This window comes from Panicum virgatum, chromosome 5K (assembly GCF_016808335.1).
Source record: "Panicum virgatum strain AP13 chromosome 5K, P.virgatum_v5, whole genome shotgun sequence".
Taxonomy (NCBI): Eukaryota; Viridiplantae; Streptophyta; class Magnoliopsida; order Poales; family Poaceae; genus Panicum; species Panicum virgatum.
The window spans coordinates 17,516,191-17,541,490 of record NC_053140.1 but is presented as its reverse complement, the minus strand read 5'-3'; the positions used below and the strand labels follow the sequence as shown (position 1 = coordinate 17,541,490).

General features: G+C 48.6%; 2 protein-coding genes and 2 long non-coding RNA genes across 4 annotated transcripts; 2 read left to right on the top strand and 2 right to left on the bottom strand.

Annotated features, from left to right (window-relative positions):
• Positions 1 to 1,010: 1,010 nt before the first annotated feature.
• On the bottom strand, positions 1,011 to 1,875 carry LOC120706727. Its single transcript, XR_005688408.1, has 2 exons — positions 1,609 to 1,875; positions 1,011 to 1,299 (listed from the first exon to the last, which is right to left on the bottom strand). It is a non-coding gene; the product is annotated as an uncharacterized LOC120706727 (long non-coding RNA).
• A 1,285-nt stretch (positions 1,876 to 3,160) lies between these two features.
• LOC120706725 (pectinesterase-like) lies at positions 3,161 to 12,693 on the top strand. Its single transcript, XM_039991434.1, has 2 exons — positions 3,161 to 4,276; positions 11,668 to 12,693. Exons 1-2 carry the CDS (start codon positions 3,256 to 3,258, stop codon positions 12,357 to 12,359), a joined length of 1,713 nt encoding a protein of 570 aa, XP_039847368.1. The 5' UTR covers positions 3,161 to 3,255; the 3' UTR covers positions 12,360 to 12,693.
• Positions 12,694 to 13,867: 1,174 nt separating this feature from the next.
• On the bottom strand, positions 13,868 to 15,145 carry LOC120706728. The gene is made up of 2 exons (XR_005688409.1): positions 14,304 to 15,145; positions 13,868 to 14,232 (listed from the first exon to the last, which is right to left on the bottom strand). It is a non-coding gene; the product is annotated as an uncharacterized LOC120706728 (long non-coding RNA).
• A 5,840-nt stretch (positions 15,146 to 20,985) lies between these two features.
• LOC120706726 (endoglucanase 3-like) lies at positions 20,986 to 23,384 on the top strand. Its single transcript, XM_039991435.1, has 2 exons — positions 20,986 to 21,562; positions 21,943 to 23,384. Exons 1-2 carry the CDS (start codon positions 21,131 to 21,133, stop codon positions 23,017 to 23,019), a joined length of 1,509 nt encoding a protein of 502 aa, XP_039847369.1. The 5' UTR covers positions 20,986 to 21,130; the 3' UTR covers positions 23,020 to 23,384.
• Positions 23,385 to 25,300: the final 1,916 nt, after the last annotated feature.

The window sequence follows — 25,300 nt, the reverse complement described above, 5'->3', positions numbered from 1 at the left end:
GTTGGCGTTGGAGTAAGTTTGGGGAAAGATTCTGTGTAGTTAAGGGCGGTGCGTTCAGTGATGGGCTATGTGTAGTTCAGGAGTAGATTGGATCCATACTTCATCAGTTGCTTTTTTTAAATCAAAACAGGAGCACTGCCATGTTATTTAAGTAAGGAGAAAATGCAAGATCTTACAATAAGTTTAATTATATAAAAGATAGCCAAGCTCTCAGCTCACACTTTATAAATTGTGGAAGGTGAGTATGAAAAGATACGGGCCCATGGTAGTATGGCAATACCGTTTGGTTCGGTCGTACCGTGCTTTGGTTGATAGACTCTTGAGCTGGCATTGCAATGTTGTTGCCACCTATGCACACTGGCAAGCAGGAATGCCACAGGGCCACATATGCATGAGGCAAACGCTAGTGTGCCTCATATTTCTCGGAGGCATATCGATGGAGGCGGACTCGTCTAAGGAATTGAGAGAGGAGAAATCTGCTGCGAAAACACGGACTCGTCTAAGGAATTGAGAGAGGAGAAATCTGCTGCGAAAACACAAACGCAGGTGGCCGAATAATTTTTTGTCTTCTAGTAGGCATCGAAATAGAATTCAAAACAGGCATGCAGCTCACACAGAGAAATAGATGTACTGGAAAAAAGAAGAAGTATTGAAACAATTAAATAAATTAGGACCATAGCTAAAGTGGACCTCAGTAGCAAAAGTAAGCTAAAAGCAAAATAACACGAATAAGAAGCCCCAAAATAAAATCAATGCATAACAATAATACTATGGGTACAAAAAACCTCTATTAAACTGAATATATTAACAGCAAAGGCAACGTACATCCAAATAATTTACCAAGATGACGGCTATTGTTGGCTAAAACTAAGCACAACAGTAACAAAGGTTTTATGACCAAACATAGGCAATAGAACAAAATATGAACACCCAAAAAGAGCACACGTGCCGTTAGGCTAATAGCAACAGCCAAAGCAATGGCAAAATGAAAGGAAACAAACTGCATAGAATAAGCACACGACTGAAAATGATATAATGCAGATAGAGTTCACATGCGCACAATACAACTGAAATAACAACTGAATTGATTGCAGGGCCTATCGCCAGAAGGGAAAAATAGTCACGGTTAGAGAAGGAAAAGGAAAATCAGAGCAAGAGAACAGGTACAACAAAATAATATAGGCACACATGAGGACCAGTACAGTTTGGAATCGATAATCTCACGACCATACATAATGAGCAGCAGCGGCACAGGCCCCGGAACCACAAAGGGCAGACCACAGAGCAGACAAATAGATCCTGGGCATAGAATCATAGATAAAGAAAAATATTCCATCAGCATATCATTCGTAGCAATAGAGAGAAATCCAAGTAAAAAAAAAGAATGCGAGAACACAGACAGCTGCACTGAAAATAAAAGTAAGGACGAAAAACAAATCTAAGATCCTGAAGGGGGAGAAATGAATGAACGGAAATCTGCAATAAACAGTAAGGGGCCAAGGAGAAGAAGTAAGAAGGAAGCATGGCAAACAGATAGGAAAAAAAGGCCGGCAAATCTTAGAGCTCAACAAAGAGGAATGAAAAAAAAAGATAGGAATAGAAACTTACCGAAGAAGGAGAAGATACAGCTCATCGGCAGCGGAACCCATGAACCTAGCCGGCGGAGTAGTCCAAAGGAAAAGCAAGGAGAACGGCTAGTAAAGGGCACCAAATCTTAGAGGTCATCAAAGAGAGAAGAAGTAAAGAATAGGCACAGAAACTTATCGAAGAAGGAAAAAAGAGAGTGTCTAGTCGGCGGTGTGGATGACAACCTCTAATCGGCGGCGCAGTAAAGAAAACGCACAGGTGGGAGATGGAGACCACGCCACCGATGAATTGCGCAACAACGATGTGGCGTCCGAATTACGCAGCCCTCAAGCAGGCAGCCCTCAGGGAGGCCGCAATCCACCAAAAGGAACAGCAAAAGCCCAAAACACCAAAAGGAACAACAAAAGTCCAAAACAATTAACACACATGGACGACGCAAGGAGCGGGCCAAAGAAAAACAGCCCAAACAATTTGGAACGGACGGAAGACACGCGGAGCTACATAATTGGAACGGCGCTCAAGCCTCCGGAGGCCACGGTTTGGTTGGGCATATAGAGTTACATATGTAAAACTATTGTAGTTGAACGTGGTTTGTAAAAAGTTATGTATTATTTGTGTCGCGTTGTTGTATTTCCAAGTATATGTCGTGCTTGTACCATCTGCGCCCGCCTTCGCGTGGGACTACCGGTGTTGTTTCGATCGGGCCGTGGGTTGAGAAAGAATCGCCAAATTAAACCATTAAGTTAATGTGCCCGATGGGTTCAAATGACGGCCATTACGCTTAATTTAGAGTTTTAATTTGGCGGTTCCATCACAGCTTCGTGTGCAGCTTTCCGCCCGCTTTGGCGCCCGCAGCTGGCTAGATGCTGGCAGATGGGTTGCTCCGGGCCCACGAGCAGAGGCCGCAGTGTTTCATGTGGCGGGCGGTAAGCGAGACACTCGCTTTTCTCTCTCTTTTCTTTTCTCTTTCCTCCACGTAGGACTCAGCCTGCTTATAGCCTACTATTATACTTGCTCTGATAGAGGAGAAGAAAAAGGAGCTAGGCGAACTAGGAATTAAGACAAGGCATCAAACGGTTGTCGACCGTTGCCTCAGACGATTCAATTTTAGGGATCATCTTATGTACAATGTTAGCTATAAATTTTCAATGTGGTGCGTCTAAAATATAAAACTAGTACATATAAGAATCTACTATGATTAATGGAGATTAATTAATGTTACTACCTTCATGGCTCCATCCCAAATTATAAGTCCGTTTGACTTTTTTAGATACATAGTAAAAATTATGTATCTAACAAGCCAAAACGAATTGTAATTTTGGATGGAGGAAGTAGATCTTAATTCAACAAATTTAGTATTCAGGTAAAACATACACTTTGCTCAATAATTGACTCAAATAAAGGCTCGTTTCTAACTTTTTTCCACACAAAAATGTAAAATCACAATAGAATCTTGTAGGGAGGGACCATGCATTTTTTCCACTTGAAGTCTAGAACCGGAGTTGTTTTAGGCGACTGCTACGGATCTCAGCTCCAAGACCAGCACTCTCTACCGCACTTCCTCTATATAGCAACGACCCATAAACCCATCCTTCACTCATCAGTGCTCACTCTCCAGCTCTCAGCAAACACTGCAAGCGAGAGCTAGCTACCAAAGACAAGGACACAATGCCACCCTTACCCAAGAGACCCGGGCCTCTCCTTGTCCTCCTCGTTGTCGCATTCGCGGCCGCCGCCGCCGCCTCCGACGCCACCGACGCGACCGTCCCCTTCTACCCCTCCGCGGAGGCCGCCGCGGCCGCGCACTGCGACGGCACGCTCTACCCTGACGTCTGCCTGTCCACGCTGGCCGACATCCCGGACCTGCACAAGAAGCCCCTCCCGGACGTCATCTGCGCCGCCGTGAACCGCACCGAGGACGTCGTGGCGGCCACCGCCTCCAACTGCTCCTCCTACCTCCGGGAGAGGTCCCTGACCGCGCGCGACCGCCTCGCCCTCAGCGACTGCCTGGAGCTCCTGTCCACCAGCATGGACGAGCTCCAGGCCACGGTCGCGGACCTGGAGTCCCCCGCCGCCACCGGCGGCGGTGGCTCGGCGTCGTCGTCGTCCGCGGTGGGCGCCAGGCGCGTGACGATGGACCACGTGATGACGGTGCTCTCGGCGGCCATCACGAACCAGTACACCTGCCTGGACGGGTTCGCGTACCAGAACGGCGGGCGCGTGCGGCGCTACATCGAGCCGACGCTCCACCACGTCTCCCGCATGGTGAGCAACTCGCTCGCCATGGCGAAGAAGCTGCCCGGCGCGACGCCGTCGCCGCCATCGCCGGCGGCGGCGCGGCATCCGTTCATGGGGTACGGGCAGATGGTGAAGGGGTTCCCGCGGTGGGTGCGGCCCGGGGACCGGCGGCTGCTGCAGGCGCCGGCGTCGGGCATCGCGGCGGACGCGGTGGTGGCCCAGGACGGGAGCGGGAACTACACGACGGTGTCGGCGGCCGTGGCGGCGGCGCCGACCAACTCGAAGCGGCGGTACGTGATCTACATCAAGGCCGGGGCGTACATGGAGAACGTGGAGGTCGGGAAGAAGCACGTCAACCTGATGTTCGTCGGCGACGGCATCGGGAAGACGGTCATCAAGGCCAGCCGCAACGTCGTCGACGGCTCCACCACCTTCCGCTCCGCCACAGTCGGTGAGTACGCCCACACGCTTGCTTTTGATTACGTTCTGAATGCTGCTCTGCTCCGATCCCCCACATTGCTTGCTTGCTTGCTTCGTGCATTCATTCATCCGGTACTTGACGACGTCAAATCAGTGGATCAAATAATTACTTCGGAGCCGTTCATCACTGCGAAGTACAGTAACAAACAGTTCGAATTGACAAGCACCGCTGGTGTTCGGTAAACGATGGATTCTCCCTCCCTTCCAAAAAAGTGTAACTTTCGCTTTCCCAGAAATTAAATCATTTTAAATCTTATCAAATTTATATAAAACAGTATTGACATTTATATTATAAAATAACTATCATTAAACTAATCATATAATATACTTTCATACATCTATTTCAAGATATAAATATTAGTATTTTTTTAAAAATAAACTTAATCCCCCAGGGGAAGACATCCTTATATTGTAATTAAGGTACAAGACAACCTTAATTGCGGATCTAAGAAAATTTCCTATCCCCCCGCTTTTGCTGGCGAGGGGATTTTTTTAACACATCTCCGTAAATTCACTCTGACTAGGATTCGGACTTGGGCCTGCTAGGTAATATTCAGGTGTTTCGCTGGACTAAAGACCCTAATATTTTTTTATATAAATTTTGTTAAGTTTGGCTTCACGGAAAGCAAGAGTTGCATTCTTTTATGGCAGAAGGAGTATCTAGCTAGCAGCAACTTGAGCTTGAAACATGTAGTTGTTCGTATTATTTAACGCGTGCGGGATGTGGAATTGGGGTTATTGGCAAAGTACGCGGGTCCCACCAACCAGGCATACGATGCAGAATAATCAAGCGCTCGCACTGTGGGCGATACTAGCGGATGAGAGCAGAGCACCACCGTACCCATGGACGGATGCTATCGTCGCCATTGCTATCCGACCAGATCAGCTGCGGAGGCTGAAATGCTCGGTTCCTGTAGCTAGGAACTTAATCGCGCGCGTGGTCCTGTGGTCCGTGCACATCTCGGAGTGGATCAAATTAAAGGCCGCCTCTTGCATTGGTTCCAGGCCAATCTCCCCGCGTAGTACCCATTTTCACCACGGGAAAACAATTAAAGAGGGTGCCGGGAAAAGCTCGTGTCCGTTCACCGTGACACGATGCACTGGAGTAGTTGTTTTGTTTGATTAGTGTAAGTATATATACTAGCAAAGGGAGCAGGCATGCATGGGTACGTCTCTGTCGGCAAGGTATTTCCCGGAGTTTTGTCTTGAAGCTAAACTCTGGCAGGCACCCACCACATGATCTGGCAGTAGGGAAAGCGGGCTACCTGATGAGGGGCTGCTGCAAGCTTTGTGCTGAACTGCTGATGCTGTGCCAGCCTTCCTCCAACTCGATTTAAAATACAGTTTATTTCAAAAAAAAAAGATTTAAAATACAGTAATACACTGACCAATCTGGCTGCTAGCCCCAACCCTCCCCCCACGCAGCTACCGCCCGCCCCAACCCGCCCCTACGCCGCCGGCCAGCGGCCACCCTCCCGATTCGGGAGTCGTCCCCATCCCCGACCGCCCCGTCTGCCAGGGGGCCAGCGGCCAGCACTCCATCCTCCGGCACGCCCCATCCCCGAGACCTTGACGTGCCTCCGCCAGGCCGCCTCCCGTCCCCGACGCACCTCCGCTCGGCCGGCGGTGGCGACGCGAGTCCGTGGCAGCGGTGGCGGCATGAGTTCGGCGGTGGCGGCGGTGTCCGCGCTCGTGCTCCAGGTCGTCCCCGCGCCCCCTGGCCGCACCTGTGCCGCCGTGCTTGTGCTGGCCTCCAAGCCCTCCTCCTCCGACCTCCTCGAGGGCGCGCAGTGGCGCTACAGCGAGCTCCGCCGTCGAGCGCGGCAAGGTGGAGCGCGTCCACTTCTCCAAGGATGGCGGCCTGCTGCAGCTCACCGCCGTCGACGTCCACCGCACCACCGTCGTCGTCCCCAACGACCTCGACCTCATCAACGTCCTCGCCACCAACAGCCTCGACATCTCCGTCTCCAAGGGCGAGGCCGCAGGGCCCGGTGGCTTCCTCGCCTTCGTCGGCAACCTCCTCTTCCCCTTCCTCGCCTTCGTGGGGCTCTTCTTCCTCTTCCGCCGCGTGCAGGGCGGCCCCGGCGCCGGCCCATGGACTATGTCGGCTTCACCGGTCTCGTGTTCTGCGCGGCGGATGTGGCCGGCGGTGTGCGCAAGGACAAGAAGGTCCCTCGTCTCATGGTGATGCGGGACGGCGAGGGTGGCGGCGCTTCCTCATCTTGCGGCGATGCGGGACGGCGAGGGTGGCGGCGCCCGTGTGCTCGGCTGCTCGCACGAGGACCCATCCCTACCCGGTTTTTTTAGAAAACCCGCCCCGCCCCGCCCCACAAAAGTCTAAAACTCATTTGAACCCATCCAGATAGACCCCATATAAAAACCCGACCCATACAACCCGTTTCAACCCGACCCACTAGCAGGGCTGACGCTAGCTTTTAATCAGAAGTACTGTCACTCAGCACGACACCTGCACCGCGCGTATCCTAGATTCGGCTTGCCGGTTGCGCGTCCGCCCGTACGCTCCTGAGCCGTGTGAGCGTGCGTGACCGAGCAAGGAGCTGGACCCTGTTTATAGATGCGTAAATTTTTGGGTATAAAGTATTATAATATTTTTATTTATATTTAGTAATGATTATCTTGTTATGGGTTAATTAGGTTTAAAAAATTCGTCTCGTAAATTATAAACAAACTATGTAATTAATTATTTTATTTAGCTACATTTAATACTGCATGCATCCGTTGAAACATTCGATGTGATGAAAAATTTTGTAATTTTTTTGCATTTTAAAGACAACTAAATAAAGCCCTAGCTAGGAAGCCTTCAAGAGCGCCTGCGCTCACGACATGACGCTCTCCTCCGGCCATGCCCGCGGCGTGCGCGCGATCCAGATGCATCATGAGATGAGCCGAGCACCGCAGGGCATGTCGGTCCGCCGCGGCCGGATCGGAGAATGGTCTCGCCCGCTGGGGTCGGTGAGTCGTCCGTGATCCGCCCGCCTGATCGGTGTCGGTGGTGCGTGCGCGCATGCAGTCAGTGCGAGCGAGCGTGGACCCCCGAAATAAAGACCACCACCAGTGCATGCACTGATCTAGCCAAATAAGACCATGTTTAGGTAGAGCGCAAAAATTTTTTTGCGACGGAATCTTGCTAATTTAAAGTACTAAATGAAGTTTATTTATAAATTTTTTTGCACGGATGGGTTGTAAATCACGAGACGAATCTAATGATGCTAATTAATCTATAATTAATTCATAATTAGTGGATGGTTACTGTAGCATTACTGTTGTAAATTATGGGTTAAGTAAGCTCATTAGATTCGTCTCGCGATTTACAGCCCATCCATATAAAAAGTTTCGTAAATAGACTTCATTTAGTACTTCATGCATGTGTCGAAATATTCGATGTGACTTTTTTTTCGTTTACAGGGTTTATGAGGTGGGAAAACAAGGCCTAAATTAAAAAGATCAACAAACCATGGCATGCAGGTGTCGCTGTGTGAATTAGATAAATCACGATCTTTATGGCACACGCCGTGTCGGCAGGGTTAGAATGTTAGATCAGTAACAACAAGGCATCATGTTGCATGCCGACGCAACTCTTGTCGAGAAAATAAGGTCGTGTGAGGTAGTAGTACTACTGCCATGGCAGTGGGGCTACCAGCAGCACGTGCGTACTGTGTCGTTCGTTGGGGACCTCGAAAACTTTGTAGCTGTAGAGTAGTCTGAGTAGATAGCGGATCGATACATGGACATGAGCCGCCGGCCGGCCCGGCCCCACGCCTATACCGCGCCGGTGCATGCAGTCACGCAGGACAGAGGAATCGAGCTGTCCAAAGTCCAATCTATCATTCCCTTCCTTCCGGCGGCCCTGCCGGCACCACCACGGCACCACCGTCTGTCCGTCGACGCCTGTACAGATACAAGCAGGCGGCAGCAGTACAATGAGATGCAGCAGTCCAACAACCAACCACCCTCACCCGTTCACCTCGCACATGCATGCGTACTCGCATGTACACGGTCCGAGATCTACGGTGGTTAAGTTTACAAGAATTTACTGGCCGTGTACGCACGCTGTAGGCGCCATCGACTTGGGGCCCTGAACATCTGCCGGTAAATAATAGTAGTAAACCTATTCGGGCCTTTTTTAACTACATTAACTCGGCAGACATGGGCCGGGGCTGCTAGCTTGCACTTGCAGAAAAGGGTCCTGTTTGGTTCACACTACGGTTCTTAGTGCACATAATCTAAGAAAAAATTTCTCATGCATAGAGTGCTAAATGAAATCTATTTGCAAAATTTTTTAGAGATGGGTATAACTTTTCGCGATGAATCTAATGACGGTAATTAATCATTGATTAACTACAGTGTGTTACAGTAACCGTCCTCTAATCGCACGGTCAAAAGTCTCATTAGATTCGTCAGGGTTCCTAGCGCAGGATTCTGGAGTTAGTTTTGTAAATTGACTTTATTTAACACTGTAATTAGCGGTCAAAGTTTCCTAATATTCCCTAGTACGAAAACCAAACAGGGCCAAGAGGAACAGCACCCGTGACTCTTCTTTTTATTCCTTGCAAAAAAGAAGAAGAAGAAGAAACCAGAATGTGAGGGCGCGCACAGAGCTCTACTAGACTGTTTAGCCACGGTGCGTAAGAATGGAATGAAAAGAAGGAACCGGCTGGAGCTACATTTTATGACTCACCATCAAATGGAAGCCATTCTGAACATCACCAACAGCTTCTTACATGGAGCCACTCTAAATGGCAGAATTTTAGTTTTGGAACTGTTATTTTAGCTGAGCTCTTGATATTATATACCTATCTAAAGGCTCCAAGATTTGGAGCAATGCCGTGCGTTCTGCCCCACGTGGGCCTGTGCCCTGTTCATGCATGGGCCATGCACTGTTCATGCGGGTTCCATGTACTATTCATGCGGGACCCGCGTGGGACCCACGTACTATTTAGGCGGGATCCACTTGGGACCCACGGGAGACCCACGCACTATTTTAGGTGGGACCCACGCACTATTCAAGTGGGACACACATATTATTCAATTGGGACCCGCGCACATTGTTTCGTGGGACCCACCGTGGGTCCCTTTATTTTTTAAAAAATATGTTTCTTCCATTATTTGAATATACAAAATATATTTAATTACTCCCTATATATAAACACAATTGCTAGACTTTGTATACTACGTTCGCATGCGGTAGTCCTACTACTTTTTGAACTTTGCTTTCACTTCATAAGCTCGAAAAATATAATTGAAATATTCATTCATCGCAAATCTTATCTTTTTTTCTCTACCAAAACTAATAACAATCAATGTAAATCAATCCATCAACTATACCTATTAGCACAAAAAAATAGTGAACTTCTAAAAAAAGCTATATGTACCTCCTCACTAAAATGCTTGGGACTGTCACCCTCTCAGACTCTAAACTACCATGCTAATTTACTGTAATTTTTATATTTGATTCAATATGTCGATACCATATTGTCTTGAATAGGGGATAATATTTCCCCATTATTAGTTTAGGTCAATTTTTTAATTGGCGCGCATACCTGACTAGTATTTAGCTAAAGAGGTATGAATACTTGATCACGGGAGGCCGGAGAAGTAAACATATATTCGACATAGCACGTGGCGCACCACTGCTGCAACGCACTGCTCCGAGCGTATGTGCACATGTGCCATGCACGTACAGTAGACTGCTTCGGAGTCGGTGCTGGTTGTCGTGTCAGTTGTCACTGGCGCCACAGGTTTGCAGCATGGTGTCCGATTAGAGCCTTGTTTCGCGTAAAGTTTTTTAAAAATAATCTTTTCGTATTTGCACTGATTACAAAATTAATTATTACATGACTCGTTTCTGAACTACGTGTCAAATTTGTTAAGACTAATTAATTTATCATTAGTATATATTTATTGTAACAATTTATTGCCTGTGCCTAGTCTAATTAGGCTTATTAGATTTGTTTTGTAATTTACAAATAAATTATGCAATTAGCTTTTTATTTCATATAGATTAATACTTGCCTCATGTAATTTTAGAATTTTGAATTTTTGCATCTAGACCAGAACACCGGGTCCTCTGTTTTTTTTCCTCTAGCATGCTGATGCTGACGTGCCTTCGTGTGATTCGGACGTACTCCCTCCGTCTCAAAATAAATATAATTTTAGGACCGCAAATAATGCTATGTATAAAATTACTAAAATATCTCTTATCTTTTGTGATGATTGGATGAGGTATTAGTTATCTTTTACAAGAATATTTTCTAAATTATCTTGTCTTTTGTGGTAGATGGGTCAAAGTTAATATTTTTAATGGAACAAATTTTGAACTATATAATTATATTTAATTTGGACGGAGGGAGTAGCGCGGTCGCGGTCGCCCACGGCCCACCTCGCGGGCCTGCCTCGTGCGCGTCCGCATCCTCGCGTCCCGCCTGCAAATGGGCGCAGCTTTCCATGCATGCGGCGTCCTCGCTCTGCTGTGCAGACTGTGCTGGCTGCTGGCTGTTGCTCATTGCTGAACGCGACGGATGAAAAACTTACGTGCTCTCCCACCGTTTAATTTCGGTTGCCGGAATACCGACGAGTGCACTCACTCTATTCCAAATTATAAAATTTTGTTAGATTTTTTACTTTAAATTTAATCACTGCCTAAATCAAAAAAAATATAAATATAATCAAATTTAAATTATTTTAAGAAAAAATAATAGTAGAATAAGTTACATTAAAATAAGTAATATTTTGCATAAATTTAAATAAAACATGATCAAACTAAGTAAAAAAGTTAAATAAATTATAAAAAAAAAGTTAAAATAAGAGATATTAGGGCTGCAGGCACCCACAACCAGCGACACGCATAATGTAGCGTCGTACCGTGATGCGCCACATCTTGGTTTCTTTCGTGCCCTTGATTTTGAAAATTCCCCTGTTCTTACAACCTGAACAAGTAGATTATTTATTTTTCGTATTTTGATATTTAATATACTCCCTCCTTCCGATCAAGTGTTTAATTCATCGTACTTTTATTTAGTCAATTTTCGATATCTTGGTTTTTTTTAGTGGGATTTTCGAGATCTTGGTGTTGAGTGTTAGACATGCTGGGCTAGATTGTTTGATGGCCCAGGACAAAGAAAACTGAAATAGGCCGGTCCTCTTGCCCTCCTGCCTGAAAAGGAGAAAACAGTTGGTGATTACAGCCCACAACTTACAAAGACATATGAATAAAATTTAGTCCCGGTTTCTCAAAAAAAAAAAGAAGAAGGAGAAAACAGTTGGACAACCACCATAAATGAAAATAAATAATAAATATTTCCGCTGACGACCTGCTTTATTTCCTGGGCTGCCTGCATGCAGCTGTTGTGGGCAACAACTTCCTGGGCCGCGACCTGACGATCGAGAACTCGGCTGGCCCGTCCAAGCACCAGGCGGTGGCGCTCCGCGTGGGCGCCGACCTCTCCGCCTTCTACCGCTGCAGCTTCGTGGGGTACCAGGACACCCTGTACGTGCACTCCCTCCGCCAGTTCTTCCGCGACTGCGACGTCTACGGCACCATCGACTTCGTCTTCGGCAACGCCGCCGTCGTGCTCCAGGCCTGCAACCTCTACGCCCGCCGCCCGCTGCCCAACCAGAGCAACATCTTCACGGCGCAGGGCCGCGAGGACCCCAACCAGAACACGGGCATCTCCGTCCACCGCTGCAAGGTGGCGGCCGCCGCCGACCTCGCCGGCCGGGAGGCCTCCACGCGGACGTACCTGGGCCGGCCCTGGAAGCAGTACTCCCGCACGGTGTTCATGCAGTCGGAGCTGGACTCGCTCATCGACCCGGCCGGGTGGCTCGAGTGGAGCGGCGACTTCGCGCTCGACACGCTCTACTACGGCGAGTACATGAACACGGGCGCCGGCGCCGGCACGTCCGGGAGGGTCAAGTGGAAGGGGTACCGGGTGATCACCAGCGCGGCGGAGGCCAGCGCCTTCACCGTCGGGTCATTCATCGACGGCGACGTCTGGCTCGCCGGCACGTCCATCCCCTTCACCACCGGCTTGTGAGCGCTGGCCGGCCGGCGATTATTCATCATCAATCATCAGTTGATCGATGCACGCTGCTGATGATTCACATACAGTGGGCTCTGGGGAAGATGTGTGTGTGTGTGGCAAACAATAAATGGGTACGGTGGTGGCGTGATTTATTGCGGCATTGAGAGGTACGGTGTGGAAAGGCACCCATAGATGCATGGTTCGGTCGGTCGTGTTGCGTTGTTGCTGCCGTCGTTGATTCTTTCTGTACTAGTGCATAGCGCGCGCCTGTAAACTTTGCATCATTCCTTGTAAGACAATTTGTATTTAATTTTAAACTATTATATCAAATGCATCACGTTAACAAGCGGCAGCACAATTATGAAATTCGGTTGCAAAGAAGAGCGACATTAGCGTCAAATATTTAGCTAAGTGGTAGTTCCTTAGCATAGTTTACAACACGGTGAAATAGGATGTCCTTAAGCTAAAGTAATACTGGAGTCCTAAGAACATTAATTGTTCGGCACATGCAAACATTAACATCAAGTTTCTCACTGGTGTAGTGATCTTCCAGGAGATAATACAATACTAATAATTTGCATCAAAGAGTATTAACATTGATAGGAACAACTGAATCCAACAGCAAACGGCCGGTGGCGGACATCCCCAACATCTTCAAAGGACAACCATTTTCCTCATCCTGTAAAAAGGTACACCGAACTAGTAGAGTCATTTTATGACTCCATGCAAAATTTCAGATTTTTTAGAACACATTAACATATTATTTTATTTTACTCAATAATGAGTAGTTAATATGACTTTAAATATTGTTTTCAAATATCTGCAATTTTGAACAAAATTTTGCATGTGATGTATAATCATTTATAAGTATGCAATTATAATTTTTATAGGATTTTTTGAATCTTTTTTTGACATAGATGCAATTCAAATTGGAATGGATAACAAAAAGATTTTTGTAATTCGTTAAATTGATAGAAAATAGCGTATAGATTAAGTACATTTGTTTGCCTCACATGTCACTACTACTACTTGTCTTGACTGGTAACCGGCTTCAGTTGGAACCGTTGGCTCCAGGTCTCTGGTTCGAATCCCGGTTGGCGACCATTTTTTTGGCTATTCGGCCTTTGATTCTCTCTGCGAGTTTGCCTCTTTTTTTGTGTCTCCATTCTCTCTGCGAGTTTGCCTCTTTTTTTGTGTCTCCGGTGGCCGTCTCTAGCGCCGGTTTGAACCCCCTATGGCCTCTTTTTTTCGGCGTTTCTCTCTGGTGGCCTGCTCTGGTGCCACAAGGAAGCCCTTTGGCCCCCTTTTTCAACGTTTCTCTCAGGTGGCATTCTCTGGTGCCAGTTTCTCTACAAATCGTTGTTGGATTCACAATCTAAGTGGCACCTTCATTCCCCCTCCATCTCCAACAATCAGGGTTGAGCGTGGATCTCCAGAGGAGATCCACCACTCAAAACCACCTCCTACAAGAACAACAGTGCCATGACCTACTACAGTGGCATCAAAGTGCTAAGCTTGGGTACAAGTTCAATACTTAGATCCATGATTCATCATAAGAAAAAGCACACCGATAGATATCAAAGAAATATAAAAGACTTTGAACAATTGCTTCATATTCTTAAGTTCGGCAAGGTCGGCATTCATTTTCTTCAGTTTGGCAATGTTGACATTCATGATCTTCAGTTCGGCAAGGTTGGCATTCATATTCTTTAGTTCGGCATTCATGTTCTTCAGTTCCGCAACAAGCGTGTCAGTAGCCACATACGCCCTACTATTTGACGGCTTGTTGCGGGCCTGATCTTGTCATCATGCCATCCCTGCATATGCCTAGAGCCGCAATATACTCATCCAACCACATAAAAAAGTGGCATTGTTTACGGGCAGCCTAATCCATCAAAATAAACCAAGTTATCACATAGTATAAACCACTTAGGAAGCTAAATAATGAGTGCAAACCTGTCCTGTCGGCGTCTTACTTTCGCACTTCGCGAACTCACGGCCAAAGTTGCCATTCACTGTCTTTTGCGTTATGCACCTCACAAGGGGATCCAACCGTGGGCACTTTGGACAGCGGGTGAGTGGCATCGGTACTGCGTTCTTGGGAAATTCATATGCTCCGCTGCTGCAGCTGCTCCCACGCGACATGCCGACCTGCTCATAGGGATGTATAAGCAATTACAGAAATCATGCAACTATATTCGACAATATCAATTGCCATTTCGCAGTATAACAGAAAGGATCTTTTGAACCCAACCTACATCTAATCATGCTATGTATGCTGTATCACTGGTCTTTGGAAGCAAAATTATGCAACTAGAATAATTTGGAGACCTTACTGGACAGAAAAAAACTTGAGGTAGGATGAGAGTGGCAAACTGAAAGTGTGGTGGACGTGGAGATCCGGCGGTGAGGCGACCGTGGCCTGGAGATTCGGCGGGCAGGCGACCGTGGCCTGGAGATTCGGCGGGCAGGCGACCGTGGCCTGGAAATCCGGCGGGGAGGCGTCAGTTGCCGAAGAGATGTGGCGTTGAGGAGGCCGCTGAGGAGTAGTGCGGCCGGGAGCCAGACGTCGCCAGCAATCGGACCAGACGCGGCCGGCGGGCACACGCGCGAGGCAGGGAGTCGAATCGCGTCAGCGCAGGCCGGCGGCCGTGCCCGTGCGGACAGGAGCCTCGGTGCCTCGCAGGACGTGGACGGCCGCCGGCGAGGAGCCCTGGGTTGCCGGCGAAGGTTCCGGTGGCCCAACCCTAGCCGCGCTATCTGGATCGAATCGCAGCAGCGGAGGCCGGCGGCCGCGCCCGTGCGGGCGGGAGCCGCGGCGCCACGCGGCAGGCAGGGTCCGGCGTTGCTTGGTCAAGGCGTCGAGGGCCGCCGGCAGGGGCGACGACGAACCCTAGCCGACTGCTCTGGAGCAATCGGGCTGGGGCAGCGGCAGGTCTGGGGAAGAATGGTAATTTCTGTGGGGCCCACTGGTCAGTGAGATGCCGCTGTGAATATATTTTACGATGGGGTGGGACCCACTTGTCAGTAACGTGGGGATTCCATCTGTTTGGGTACAAATGAGCAAACTGGGCACGACGGAGGGGTAAAACTGAGGTGGGGAATGAGTTAGGGGTACAACTGAGGTGGGGGTCACAACTAGGGGTAGGAATATAAATAGCCCTATTTTATAAGGTTGTGTATCATCATATCATATCATCTAGATTTGTGATTTTTTTTGTGAATTTAGACGATTTTTTTTGTCGTGGTTTGCACTAGATATGTTGACGACGTACGGCTCCGAGATGAGTGGACGAATCTAATGATGCTAATTAATTCATGATTAATCAATAATTAGCGGATGATTACTGTAGCATCACTGTTGCAAAATCATGGATTAAGTAGGCTCATTAGATTCGTCTCGCGATTTACAACCCATCCATGTAAAATGTTTCGATGTGATGTTTTTTTTATATTTACGGAGTTTATGAGTGGCAAGGGCTTCTGTTGCGCGGGCGAGGCTCTGGCATTGGGCTCGCTCCACCGGGGCTCCCGGAGCGCCTCAATCTTTGGGGATGGTGGCCAATTCGCCATGGAGGACGACTGGACGCGCCCCGGCACCGCGCCAACGCGTAGCACGGGCGGTCCGTGCCCCGCTCGCGGTGCTCATGCCAGGTTCCCCCGCTCCAGCAGGCGCAGCCAACGGGTGGACCTACCGGCGGCCGCCATGAGTAGCAGTTGAACAGGTGGAGCGGGACCAAAGAGGATTCCTTGTGACAAAATTTCTCCGACGGTTTGGTCATGTTGGAAAATATTTCCGGCATAATCATTTCAGAATAACCACCCCAATTCAGTGACCTATTCTATGCCTTTTTTGGGGTTGCAATCTTTTTTTTTCAAAAAAATTTAGGGTTATAATCATGTCATTCTTTAACACGGCTCCCTCGAGCACGGTGACCACGGCGGAGGAGCTCCGAGGCGGTGAGGTGTCACGAGGACAAGCGAGCGCGGAAGAGCCGATGGCGACTCGAGTACGCTCTCGGCAATTTTGTCAAGGGAAAGAGCGGGGATGACAAGCTGGATAGCCAAACGAGTGGGATGTTGGATTCTGTCTTGCGCTGTTTCAATTTGTTTTAATTTACAGAGACTCTTGAAGTTGCTCTAAGCAAATGCATACTCACCTCTCTACGTACAACGCGCGCACATACATTACACCCACGAACGTCTCCTAGAGAGTAGAGACAAAGCCGAATGTTTTACTTCTTTGCGGGTAAAAATAATTACTTTTAAACACAACCAACTTTGTCCCAAAAGTTAGATGCTACAAACTAGAATGGACATGTTCCATCACAAGTAATCTTACCTCAACAACTACTTATCCTTTTAGTTTGTTTTTTCTTTGTGAAACTTTTAGTTTGTTCAACACGTTGCCGGATTTAGTTTGTTCTTTTCACTGACGATCTGTTATACATAATCTTGCAATAAATTTGATGTCGTCATACTCATAGTGACAAATATTTTCCTTTGATTATACATTTTGCGCCGCATAAATAATATATTAATATAACATCTTTTGGTTAAAAAGCTTTTAAGAAAAAATAATAACGAGTACTTTGTTTTTAAAGGTTATCACAAGTTTATTGTGGTGCAACACCCCATCAAAGTATGGGTCTTTTGCTGGACAGGTGATTGCATTTGTAGCTACTTTAGTTTCTGACGATGCGCATTTCAGAGATGCACATGCGGTGACTTTGCTGATCTCAAAATCTAGTGGGCTAATTTCTCGAAGATATTCAGGCTGTGTTTAGTTTGCGAAAAGTTTGGATTCGAAAAGTTTAGATTTTAGTATTGTAGCACATTTTGTTGTTATATAACAATTAAAACTTAATTATGAACTAATTAGGCTTAAAAAATTCATCTCGTCCTAATAAATTATACTATATAATTAGTTATTTATTTTTACTGTGTTTAATACTCTATGCACGTGTCTAAATATTTGATGTGACGGGTATTGTAATTTTTTTTAGAACTAAACGGGGCCTCATATGACTAAAGCGTATGTGTGTGTACGTATATGTATACGAGCATGCATGTTATTGTTGTGTTTGGAAGGAAAAAAAAAAGAAGAAGAAGAGGACACGCAGAACAGACTGATTACAAAATTTCAGAATTCCCAGCTTACTCATCTTCATCAGTGTTTTCCTCTGCTGCTCCTAGGTCCTCCATGGTCCCCGGCAGGGGATAAACGTGGGCTAACTGGGAGCTGGGCCGCGCTGAACATGTTCACCAGGCCCAACAGAAAACAGGCCAAGATTTGTTCTTACTCCATATACACTGCAGTAGTGACGAAAGAAAGTGTGCATCTTGTGAGGCTCAAGAAAGGGATAAGAAAAGATGCAGAACCCGTGGCTTAACTGCCGGCGGTGATCGTGGCACGGTTCCCTCGTCTCCTCAGTCACTGCAGCGGCGGTTCAAGCTCAAACAGCATGATTCCAAGCAGCCCTCCGTTAACCAAATTCGCCTTGGAACCCCAAAACCTGACCGCACTTGGCAATTTGCTCCCTGGATCGCACTGCGCTCAAGGAAAAAAAATTTGGATTAAAGCCCGAAACCTGCCGGCACTCCACCACGCACTTGCAGGACGGCATCACCTTCCTAGCTTATCCCATGTTTTCACGCGCCGAAATGATCTTAAAAAGACAAGAAAAACTGTACTGCTTCTGACGACGCGATACCCTTTGCTTGAAGACTTAAGCAGCTCGGTGCTCAGCTCGCTCGTGCTCGCGCTGGCGCCGGGCAGCGGCCATGCCCCCATGTCCGTGTGTAGCGATGAAAACGGACGGAAAAATCTTATTTCTATTTTCGTTTTTATATTGTTTGGCGAAAACGCGATCGAGTTCGGAAAATACGGGTACGGAAACGGGATCAGATTACGCGGAAGTACGGAAACGAACCAATACGGATGTTGAGCCGAAAAAAATAACACAATCAAATATTCTCGAGTATATATTAACAAAGTCATAAAATAATATATACGTACGAAATTATTAGTCCAATATTCATTAGTATGCCATGTGTTAACATGTATACTTAGTGATTGGTATGTTTTTGAACATATCAATTTTTAGACATATCTTGTCGTGGCTCTAGGAGGAGGGCCACAGCCGGGTGGCGTAGTGCACCCGCCTAACCCCAGAGGGTGGTTACCCGGGGAAGTGCAAGCTATTCCTCAGATCTACTCATAAAGCAAGAACACAAGAACACACGAGGATTTAGAGTGGTTCGGGCCGCCGGAGCGTAATACCCTACGTCCACTAAGAGTTGTATTGCTCTTGTGTCTATGGATGAGTCTATCCTCTGCCTCTCAGTCCTATTTGGACCTGAGTCCTTCTCTAACGGGCGTCTCCCTTTTATAGAGCAAGAAAGACGCGTACACAGGCGTTGGACCCCGACAGGTGGGCCCAGTAAGGATGTATACTATATTAAATAGACACTAATTGTGCTACAACGATGGAGAATCTCTTGCTGGATACACTTCATCGTCCTGTAGACTCTCTGACCGAGGAGGGTCTTCTCCTGTCCTATCTCGGGCTGGGCATTCGGGAGGAACCGTACCGATCGGTTCGGTTCCTCGGTTCCTACAGAACTTCGGTTCCTAGATAATAGGTACTGATCGGTTCTTTTTAGAGGCAGGAACCGAGCAACTTCGGTTTCGGGTAGTTCGGTTCGGTTCCGGTACTTACCGAAGGAACCGAAGTTTCAAGATGTATAAAAACAGCTCATTCAAATCAAACAAGCAATGGTAGTATTATAGTAGCAGCAAGCATTACAGTACAACACATAGATGTTTTTGTTGTCTCAAATTCAAATGACCAACTTCAAGTCACCACAACACATAGTAGCAGCACGCATTACAACAACTCAGCAACCTTAGACTGGGCCTAATGGGCTGAATTTCGGTTCTTCGGGAGAATCGAGCCCAAGAACCGAATATCCCGAGGAACTTCGGTTCCTTAGATCATGGAACCGAACAGGAACCGAACTTCTTCGGTTCCGGTTCCTTCGGTATTGGTTCTTGGTAACTTCGGTTCGGTTCTCGGTTCTCGGGTTTTTTTGCCCAGCCCTAGTCCTATCGGCGAGGCGCCCGTTGAGGCAGTGTAGGTTGCGCGCGTAGACTGTTGGGTCTACCGCGTAGGCGTTATGAAACTCTGTCGCCGAGTTATCGTGTTTAACTGGTGTAGCAGACTAACGCGCATGGCGTGAGTAGTGCCAGCGGCTGTACTGTGCACCTTGGTAACGCGCGGCTAACAGTACAGTCTGGCAAAAGTATCCTCGGGCTCTGCTGTGGCAGAGCGCACTTAACGTCTCCCGCATTAAATGTAGTAGTTGAGCAAGTCTTCCCGAGTAAGCTTGGCAGCCGCGCGCGTTCCCGCGCCTGCGGACACGTGGCGGCTCTGGACCCCCAAGCGGGGTGTCTGTTCCCTCCCTGCTGAGGGGTCCGGGACCCTGTGGGAGGTCCGGGGCCCCCGACTGTTTTGGCTGAATGCTCCCTTCTCCGGGACACGTGGTGACACCGGATCCGTCCCCGAGTGGGATGCGGGTCCGGGACCGTTGGTCCGGTGAGATGGAGCCGGACCCCAGGGGTCCGGCTGCTCAGCTCCTTTGGGCGTAGTTACGGATAACTACACGAGTCTTGACACAGCAAGAGGGGGTACCCTAGTCCAGAGGTACCGACATATCTTATGTAGATTAAAGACGGGATGAAAAACGGAATAAATACGGGTCAATTCCATGTAAAAACGAGATTCCTCGAAAACAGACGGAGAAATCTCATTTCTACTTCGGTAAATACGGAAGCGGGATCCCACAAATACGAAACTAAGGGACAAAAATAAAGAATGAAACAGATCGGAACCGGGGCCGGTACTAAATAAAGGCAATTTACAAAACTAACTCCACAACCCTGCGCTACTTCGCGAGACGAACCTAATGAGACCTTTGACCGCATGATTAGAGGATGGTTACTGTAGTATCACTGTAGTTAATCATCGATTAATTACTGTCATTAGATTCGTCGTGAAAAATTACACCCATCCGTGAAAAGGTTTTGTAATAAACTTCGTTTAGTACTCCATGCATGTGAGATTCTTTTCTCGGGAATCGTGTGCGCTACTCGTGCTATTGAAACCAAGGGTGTGTTTAGATGCCCCAAAACCCCCTCAAAATCCAAACTTTCCATCACATCTCCATCATATCGAAACATTAAATATAGCAAATGACTTATGCATGGAGTACTAAATGTAGGTAAATAAAAAAACTAATTGCATAATTTTGATGTACGTTGCGAGACGAATCTTTTGAGCCTAGTTAGGTCATGGTAGGAAAATATTTAACACAAACAAACAAAAAATGCTACAGTGTCTGATGTGACTTTTTCTCCCACTTTTCCAGGGATATAAACACAGGCCAAACAGGGCCCGCAATATTTCCGTCCGTTTTGAATCCTATGTCCATGTGAAGGAGCTGAGCCGCGCGGCTCTCGGGGCACGCGGCCGCGCCAGGGAGAAAAAGTAATGGCCGTCCCAAAACCGAAAAAGGAAACGACAATAAATATACGGCGCGAAACAGTGGCGCGTCTTTAAAAGCAGCGCGGCGAGCGGCCAATGGCAGCCAGTGAGCAAGCGAGCTCGCTTCAGTGAGCCAGCCAGCCAGCCAGTAGGCGGAGTGGGCGGCGGCGGCGAGCGGCCAGGCGGCGCCGGCCCACATTGTCCGGTGCGCGAAGAGCTCCGGCGGCGGCGGTGGCCATGGCTCGCCTCCGCTGCCTGTTCGTGCTCGCGCTCCTCCTCGCGCATCTGCCCGGCGACGCCGTCGCCGGGCGCGGGCACCACGGCCCCGCCGCGCACGACTACCGGGACGCGCTGGCCAAGTCCATCCTCTTCTTCGAGGGCCAGCGATCGGGCCGGCTGCCGCCGTCGCAGCGCATGTCCTGGCGCCGGGACTCCGGGCTGAGCGACGGCGCCGCGGCCAAGGTGGACCTCGTCGGCGGGTACCACGACGCCGGCGACAACGTCAAGTTCGGGTTCCCGATGGCGTTCAGCATGACGATGCTGGCGTGGAGCGTGGTGGAGTTCGGCGGCCTCATGAAGGCCGAGCTGCAGCACGCCAGGGAGGCCGTCCGCTGGGGCGCCGACTACCTGCTCAAGGCCACGGCGCACCCGGACACCATCTACGTCCAGGCAAGCAGGCCTCTGCTCTCTTCTTCTTCGTTCCTCAATCCTCACGGTCAAATAAACAGAGTCCTCACTCACTCACTTACTCTGTTACTCACCTATTCACCCATGCAAAGAAGAATCTAGCTAGTACTTACTAAGATCTTGTGTAAAGAGGAGTAGTTGTGCAAAGTACAAGCACGGCACGAGAAGCTAGCTGCTCCTTTTTTTCGCAAGCAATCCCTGTACCTGCAAGGTTCAGTGTTCACACGCGCGCGCGCACACCATGTGGACACTGACTGAACCTTGCAAGCGGTGTGCTTGGACTGTGCACTGGTGGGGCGCGTCGTCCAGGTCCAGGTCCAGCCATTGATCTAATTGATCTCCATCTCCATCATCATATATAGGTTGGCGACGCCACCAAGGACCACGCGTGCTGGGAGCGGCCGGAGGACATGGACACCCCCCGCACCGTGTACAAGGTGGACGCCGGCACCCCCGGCTCCGACGTGGCCGCCGAGACGGCCGCCGCGCTCGCCGCCGCCTCCCTCGTCTTCCGCAAGGCCGACCCGGCCTACGCCGGCCGCCTCCTCGCCCGCGCCAAGCGGGTGTTCGCGTTCGCCGACAGGCACCGGGGCTCCTACAGCACGGGCCTGGCGGCGGACGTGTGCCCCTACTACTGCTCCTACTCCGGGTACCAGGACGAGCTCCTGTGGGGCGCGGCGTGGCTGCACCGCGCCACCCGGAGCCCCGCGTACCTGGGCTACATCCAGGCCAACGGCCAGGTGCTCGGCGCCGGCGAGGGGGACAACACCTTCGGGTGGGACAACAAGCACGCCGGCGCCCGGGTCCTGATCGCCAGGTCGCTCCTGGTGCAGCGCCAGGGCGCCCTACGCGAGTACAGGGCCCACGCCGACGCCTTCATCTGCTCCATGGTGCCCGGCACGCCGGCGGACCAGACGCAGTACACCCGCGGCGGCCTGCTGTTCAAGCTCAGCGACAGCAACATGCAGTACGTGACCTCCAGCGCCTTCCTCCTGCTCACCTACGCCAAGTACCTGGCCTTCGCGAGGCAGACGGTGAGCTGCGGCGGCGGCGGCGGCGGCGCGGTGGTGACGCCGCAGCGGCTGCGCGCCATCGCGCGGCGGCAGGTGGACTACCTGCTGGGGAGCAACCCGGCGGGGATGTCGTACATGGTCGGGTACGGGGCGCGGTACCCGCGGCGCGTGCACCACCGCGCGTCGTCGCTGCCGTCGGTGGCGGCGCACCCGAGGCGGATCGGGTGCTCGCAGGGGTTCGCCGCGCTCTACGCCGGCGGGGCCAACCCGAACGTGCTCGTCGGCGCCGTCGTGGGGGGCCCCGACCTGCAGGATAGGTTCCCCGACCAGCGCAGCGACCACGAGCACTCGGAGCCGGCCACCTACATCAACGCGCCGCTCGTCGGCGCCCTCGCCTACCTCGCGCACTCCTACGGCCAGCTCTAGCTGCCTGCCTGCCGATCAGGCTGTCGCTCGATCGTCGGAGTATTAGTATTGTTCTCGTCTTGATTGATTGATTAGAGTCGGAGTTGATCGTGGTTGGAGGAGGACCCCAGTGCAAGCAAAAAACGAAGGGCGCTTCGCTTGTGGGTCTTGATTGGTTGTCACTACTTAGGTGTTAAGCACACCGTAGTGTGATTGGTTTAGGTACGTGACGCCGATGGCGCACGGATGTGATGTATGAATGTATCGGGGTGACACCAAAAATGTGTGCTCCACCCCAAGTGTGTACTACTGCTACTGCAATGGTTGCATCTCGCAGCTCAATTGATTCAGCTAAGAAGTGCCACTACTCCATCCATTCAGCGACATTTTTGCCTTTATTTTTTTGCCAAGGATTACAGTTGTACTAGGTCACCAATGAAACAGTAGAGTCTAGGCTCAAAGACTCCATCGTAAGAAACTATACTTCTAGAAACTATACTTCTCAATGCAAAGTGTGTTATTTTAGTTTATATGGCCTATTTGTCTCTTTCACATTTATTCTTGATTTGTGTGAAGATTTGGAGTCTAAATAAGACTTGGAGTCTTGGTTTCTCTCCCTCTCTCTTCAATAAATATACTGTCATATCAACAAAACACAATAAATAAAAGGTTTAGACTCTACGAACGATTCCCTATAAAAAAATCTCACATGCATGGAGTACTAAACGAAGTTTATTTGCAAAACATTTTCACGGATGGGTGTAACTTTTCACGACGAATCTAATGATAATGACAGTAATTAATCGATGATTGGCTACAGTGATGCTATAGTAATCATTCTCTAATCACGCGGTCAAAAGCCTCATTAGATTCGTCTCGCGAAATAGCACATAGTTGTGGAGTTAGTTTTATAAATTGCCTTTATTTAGTATCCTTAATTATTGGTCAAATTTTTTTGTGATACTTGTGCTACTTAAAAACGGGCCGTAGTACAGTGGCACGTATTGTCCCGGCCGTGACGCCTTGTATGACGTCATCTCAGCTAGCAAGATTTTTTTTTAAAAAAAAGACTTTGAGCTGAACTCGAACCACTGTTCCATGGTTGGTTGGGGCCGGGGGCTCGGGTGACCCGCATGGCGGTGCCCCAAGTGTAGTGTAACTAACTTCCCAACTGCACTTCAAAAAAAAAAAAAAAACTTCCCAACTGCTGGGCGCTATAAATGAGCCCAAACACTCCACGGAAGGAATGGGGAAGCTAGTAGTACCTGAAACTCCCGCATGAGATTCTTTCCGACCGTACAGGAACTTCATACAATTCCAATCTTGAATCGTATCGTACCCTATAAACAAAATATCATTTTCTAACAAAAAAATATTATTTTTTAAACACAATATAAACACAGACGGTCACAAACGCATGCATATTCATCTCTATAAATATACGCACATAATCCTATTCGTATGAGCAGCTCCGAGAGACTGAGAGCCTGTTTGTTTCACAAGACTAATACATTAGTCCCCGCATTTTAGTCCCTAAGAATGCAAACAGGAGGGACTCAAAGTGCATGTGTTGGAGCTAAAATCCATTAGTCTCTCTTGGAGGTACTTATTAGGACTAAAGGGCCACCGAAGGCCTAGCGCCGGTCAAACCCGGGAATAAATTCAACAACATCCGAGCACTAAGTTTGCGTAAATAAAATATCATTGACATAGATGAATCCATATAATTTAAAAGAAAAACTAATTGAAGTCAACTAGCGCCTCATAGAAACTTCTCTTTGTGTAGTATATGCCTCTCTTCAGATTTTTATGTTGCTAGCACCCCATTGGAAACTTTTCCGCGTTCTGAATTTTAGCACGACCTTTTCCACTCCATAAGTCCCATGCATTTTAAGCCTACTTTTTTTCTCTCTCTCTCTCTCTCCATTCCTTACTTTTACAAAATTTACGTCCTACTAGAGGGACCCCAAAAAGTGAAACTCTATATGCTACGTAGATGTTAGGCTGAAATGGAGAATTCAATCAAATTTGTAATATGGATTTAGGTCCTTGGTGTTGATAATATAAGAAATAACTATCTCTCCAACACTGTCTAGATGGAGGAAATTTTATACTTGTTTCAAATTCAACCTGCATTCCTAAAAGGTACCGTCAAATTGTGTCGGATCAAAATATCTTATGTCGGAGGGGGGAAAAAAGAGGAAATATCTCTTGCCGGTGGATGTAAAGCGTCACAGCTCACAGTGATTTTTATATAGAAAAGTGACACTAAGATCGCAGTCGCTACTGTTATTTAGTAGTA